Source organism: Alligator sinensis, unplaced genomic scaffold (assembly GCF_000455745.1).
Source record: "Alligator sinensis unplaced genomic scaffold, ASM45574v1 scaffold471_2, whole genome shotgun sequence".
NCBI lineage: Eukaryota > Metazoa > Chordata > Crocodylia > Alligatoridae > Alligator > Alligator sinensis.
Genome location: NW_005842143.1, coordinates 1,526,508 through 1,532,534, shown reverse-complemented (window position 1 = coordinate 1,532,534; position 6,027 = coordinate 1,526,508). Strand labels below are relative to the sequence as shown.

The window sequence follows — 6,027 nt, the reverse complement described above, 5'->3', positions numbered from 1 at the left end:
GGGGGGGGTTGAAGGGTACCAGAAGAGCTGTGGGGGTTGTGGAAGGGGAGTAAAGGGCACAAGCAGGACCAGAGGGTGGGGGGGTGAGGGGCACCAGTAGCAGGGCTGGAGGGGCATTGGGGGGCCTTTCATTTTAATCACCGATTTGGGCGGGGGTTATCAGAGAATGTGTTATTTTTTATCAGAGAATTTGTGATTTTTTTTTTTATCAGGGAAAACCAGGATCCCTGGTGATATAATGCACTCCTGTGGAAATTGTCTTAGTGAGAAGCCTCTTCAGCCCTAGAAATGATGTGGTAAAATGAGGAAACCACATTATTATGGTTTCAGCAAAAATCAAAGCCGCATCCAGAAATTCCAAAGGCTTCCCGTATCACTGGCGGTCAGGCTAGATGATCTGTTAAGGTCCCTCCTGACCCTGGCTACTATGAAACTATGAAGCTTGTTGCCTCACCCAGAATCTCCTCTTTCTCCTTTTCTTGTTCACTGCTCATAAACTGGTGTTCAGTGCCTTGTATCTAACACAGCCATGCAGATCCCTCAGAACATCTGAATTCCCTTGTATTCCCATGTAATAACCCAATTTATTCTATGTTTAGGATGAGCAGGAGGAGGAGGAGGCTTTTAACCAGAAGCACGCCCTGCAGAAAGCCAAGGAAGTCAGCCCGATGTCTGCCCCAAACATGCCCACTGTTGAGTGAGTCTCCCAGTGCACTTTGTTGACAGCCACCTCTGCTCACCCATAAACTATTTATGGTAGCAACCACGTGTCATGAAAGAGGAAGGGGTCTATGTGAGGAAGCAACACCTGTGTGGGGTGTTTATATCTTAGTGGAAATCTAGTGTACAGATAATGCATGGATGTGGCTCTTTTGTTGGGTAGTAGCACCTGTCATTGACAGGTTTGAAGCAACATAGTGGATTTAGACCAAAATTAAAGGACCAGGAGCTGTTAGATGGTGATATTAATGACTGCAAGGTGGTAGCTAAATCAACAGGAAATAGTGGTTACCAATTGCACTTGCTGTCCCACACACTGCAATTGCACAGTCTGTATATGAAATAAATACCACAGAGAAGTCTCTCATCTCTGAATCTCCCTAGAGCATGAAGTCAGAAGCCAAAGCCCTCCAACATGAGAGGGGAAAGAGGCCTGCACGGCTAAAGAAAGGGATACTTCAGTCACTTCTTGCTGTCAGTTCCATTATGGGGAAAGTAGATGTGATCAGTCACTTCTTGCTGTCAGTTCCATTATGGTAAAAGTAGATGTGCCCAGCCAGTAGGGACACCATTTTAATGGTAGAAAAGGGATATTTTAGTGCTGGAAAACAAAGAAGAAAGGGATATTTATAAGATGAGCTTTAGACATAGTGTCTGACAACCTTTTTCCATCAGAAAATGCAATATCATAGCAATCAAAAAACTTCACAAAATCATGTTGATTTTGTTGAAATTTCAATTTTGCAAATAAAAAGTTCTAACAATGTTAAATTGTCCCATTGCTATATATATTGCTATATATATATATTTGAACACAAAGTTATTATTTATTTTAAAATGTGTTTTTTATTTTATATTTTAATGTTATAGTCTGACATAACAAAAATAAAAAATCAGAATGAAAATGTGATGTTTTAACTTTTGTTAAAGCAAAACAGTTCAATGTATCAAAAAGGGAAATGATTCTAAAATAGTTTTGTTATGTTTTAAAATAAAGGTAAATTTAAGAATTCTTCATGAAACAGAATTCCCATCCTCCTGCCAACTCTGTTCGAATGGGTTGGAATAAGCACTTGAGTTCTATTCTTTTGCTAGAAAATCTCCAAACTAACTGGTCTGTAGCAGCAGGCTCAGGTTGTCACAGGATCAGGGTCCTGGACAGATTTTGAGCATTTTCTGTGTCCAGCTAGGCCAGAGGTAATGTAAAAACCATCTGTTCTCTGAGAAAGGGACTGCCAGTGACACCTGTGCAGGTTGAAGGGATTATACTGGTTGAGGAGTATGGAGAGAGACCTCAGAAACAAACATCTACTTCTGCGACAAGCTCTGGGAGGTAGAGCTAGCTGCCAATTTGAAGATATCTGGGCACTGGCTGTATACGGTGTACTATCGATAGACTTCGAGACACAGATACAGGGAAGAGACTAAAGGATTTAGACCAGTGGTGCCCAGCCTTTGAGCCCTGTGGGCTAGATGAGGGTCACAGGGCTGGTCTACAGGCCAGATTGGCTCTAAACCACCTCCCCTCGGCTCTGCACACCCGGATCAGGCCCCATGCCACTTCGGCCTGGCCTCTCGGTGCCTAGATTGTCTCTGTGTCAGTTCTGCCTGGTCCTGTACACCTGGATTGGGCCCTGCACACCTATCTATAGTGCACGAGGCCATGCTGTCTGGCCTGAGAAATTTGGCAACAGGGGAGTGTCTACAGTTCCCTTGCTGCCAAATTTTTGGACCTTTGAGGAGCCTTGCAGGCCAGATGACATGGCTATTTGACCTGCAGGCCATGGATTGAACACCCTGATTTAGATTGTAGCAGAAATTAGGAAATGGACAGAAATAGGAAAGTGGGAGAAAGAGGTCACACGTGGAATAAGCGTATTGACAAATGAATAAATTAGAGTGAGTTCATGGCAGTGAACTTCTATAAGAGTTTTTCCTCCTCTTATACAAAATAAATAAAATAAAATTGTCGCTGAAATATCTAAGCAGCATGTTCTGCCACCATTAAAGTGGGATGCATTGACATTTTCAGAACTTTTTTGCAGTTTCTTTCTAAACAAAATGTTACCAAAATCCATATGACTTCAATTTCAAAACATACGATCCATATGTTTTGTCATCAAAACAGCATTTTCTGACTGAAAAGTGTTGCAATGACATTTTCCATCCATTTCTTCTGCCAGTTAAATGTAGCTCTATTAGTACAGACAAACAAACAGAATCCTAATGAAGTCAGATCTCCAGGTAATCACTTGTGTCTTGGCTATCTTAGCACTCCCATATTTGGTAGCCCTAGTGAAAGTGAACTAGTGGTAGGAATGGTGGAAATAAAATCATGTGTAAACAAGGCTGAGAAGGAGCAGAACTAATGATAGAAAGATGTTGGAATGTAGGGTGAAAGTGTGAAAGACCATCTGCCTGCGGGCAATGAGTTTGGACATCAGTAGGTTTGTATGTGGGTACCTGTCATATGCATGGGTTTTTTGTGTGTGGTCTGTGGGTATCTACTATGTGGATAGTTGAGAATGTATTTTATATGGACACCTATCATATAGACAAGTTTATAAGCATAATGTGTTGGGTATTAATGCGGATGGATTTGGTTGTTTGGCATGTGAGTGCTTCCCACATAGATGGATTTGTATGCATGTTGGTGCCTGATGTGCAGAATGTGTTTAAATGCACGCATGTGTTGTTTTTTACACTTTACAGAGGAATAGTCCCATTGTTATCCATTTGCATGCACTGTTTGCATCTGCATTTGTGTTCAGATATAATTGTAACCATCTGTATTGAGATTTGCATGTGTGTGAATATTAGTCATTTTGACACCATGTGGGCCTCTGCGACTGAATATTTCTTTGCCTGGCTCTGTACCTTTGTTTTATGATTGCAAAGCAGGTTGATATCATGGTACCTGATGATGAGCATATTCATATAGTCTTTTGCTTATATTGTACATATATACACTATATATGATTTGTATATGCATTGGCAGAATATGTACATTTTTGTACATATTTCTTGCATATCTCCTTTAGTTTGATTATAAGATCTGTACACGTACAGTAAACCTGTAGGTCTGATTGTCATTACTGCCCTTAATGCTGGTATAAATGACATTTACACCCACTTTAGAAATCCTTTACACTGTCAAAGCAGTTTAAAGGGGCCTATAAGGTATAAGTACAGGCAAAGTCCTTGGTGGCTTGCACAGCCCACACTGAAGCCATGGCACTGTGTCTACACTGCCATTGTTACCTGTGGTAGCTTGATAAAATCTGGTGTGTTGGTATGCCTCCCTGGGTAATGAAAGCCCTGATTGTAGCCCTGATTGTAGTGTAGATGCACCCTTACTGTATATAAAATCATGTATTTTGTACTTAAACTTCAGTGCATACCTGCGTCTGTATATATACAATGTTATTATATGCCTCTTATGTCGGAACACCTACCCACTTAGATTCATGTCTACAACCATGTTGTGTGCATATCCACATACAAATCTGTCTGCCTGCAGGTGAATGTGTTCTTTTGTTTGTGGGATGTATTTGCTGAATGATTTCTATATGTCTTTATAGATGTTTGAGCAGTGAAATGAAAACTTGTCCCTTTGAACATAATTATGCAGGTGGTGCATTCATGGTGTAGGTATGGGAGTACAGGCTTTCTGAATTGTGTTTTACTGCCTATGCGCGTACATGGGACTGCGTGTATGAATGCGAGTCCCTGCAAGGTTAAGGTGGACTGAACCCATTAATTTTTCTTTCTCAGAAGGGACAGAAGGAGGAGACACCACATGTCGATGTGGGAACCACGCAGCAGCCAACTGTATGTGTGCCAGATGGTTGTGTGTTGTGCGTGGCTATGGACATCTGTGACTACATGTATTTTTGTGTGTTCTACTGTATGTATCTGTAGAGCATACATCTGAGTGTATATTTGCACACACATATTGTGTGTGTGTTTCTGCCTCAGCACAACTGTGAGCATGGATGCTTGTGTGTGTTGTGTATGCCTAAAATAAGTGTCCTCTTCTGTGCCCCTGTTTGCTTGTGTGCGCGCGTGTGTGTTTTGAATTTGTGCGTGCCTAAGCTCAGTGTGCTCTCTTGTGCCTTTCTTTGTGTGTGTGTGTGTGTGTGCGCGCGCGCGCGCACTGGTACGGGTATGTTTGTGCTGTGTGGTTGTGTGTGCATACTGTATATGTGAGCTGGTGCGCCTGTTTGTGTGCATGTATCTGTGTTGGCACTGTATGTGTGTGCTTGTTTGTATGTGTGTTTCTGTGTGTAGGCGTGCTTGTGTGGGTACATCTGTCTTTTTAAAGTGTGTTTGTGTGTATTTTCAAGGTTTTATTGGGTATGTTAAAATGCAGCCACCCTCTGAATGCATCTGCAAAAATGTATAGAAACACAGTACATATCATCTTACTAAAAGAGAGGTCTCAGCTGAAAATTGTGATACAATTCTTCCCGCAATGTCTACCAAAAAATTGAGAAAGCAGATGACCCTTACAGCACAGCCTCTCCACTGAAGCAGTTTGACTCTGTCAGACCAAGGAGGGAGGCAAGAGCTAGAGTTAAATGCCCTCCACTCAGAAACCCCTGCCTCCAGACATTATGGCCTAGAAACCCTGCACAGAAGCTGATCCTAGGTGGTGTCATGATGCAGAGAGAGGGAGTAAAATCCATAGCAGTACAGAACATCATAGATCAAAATACAAAATCCATATCTTTTTCATCTAGAAGCAGCTGGAAGCCAGTGTCAACTCTGGAGAATGTGTGTACACACTCCTTCTGTAGCTAGGAGACCAAGAATCTGGATTCAGAATCAGTTGCAGTTTCCAGTCTGACTTTTAAGTTTAGGCTCAACATACAATGTATTGTAATAGTCTACACTGGCAGAGAGAAGCATGCAGATGCCTGGGATGTGATGCATGTATAAGATAAAATTTTGCCATTTTTTCAGATAGATACTGATGGGGAGAATGCATCATATTACCTGTGCTGCTACCAGTGAGAATCCAAGAATTCCATGTTGCAATTTCCCTTAACTAAGGGCTCCATCTCAATAAGAGGCGGATGTTATACCCTTTCCCCTATCAACCTCCATCAACTGTGTTGTCTGGACTTTCATCCACTCCCCTGGGTCAGCTAAACATGAAGAGACTAAAGAGATTGAGCAGTCTGGGTCTGATGCCAAAGACTTCTACCTCTTTGTCATTTCATATCAATGCCACTGCTGCCCAACCATACTCCCTTTCTCTCCCATTCGCTTTACAAATACATTGAAGGACCAGAAACACCACCC

At 41.9% G+C, this 6,027-nt stretch overlaps 1 protein-coding gene across 1 annotated transcript in view; it reads left to right on the top strand.

Moving 5' to 3' along the window:
- CACNA1E (calcium voltage-gated channel subunit alpha1 E) overlaps positions 1–6,027 on the top strand; it is a 275,570-nt gene that overhangs the window by 192,272 nt on the left and 77,271 nt on the right. Inside the window, 2 exon segments of the mRNA XM_025206160.1 lie at positions 600–697; positions 4,495–4,551. Of these exon segments, the coding sequence (XP_025061945.1) occupies positions 600–697; positions 4,495–4,551 (155 nt within the window).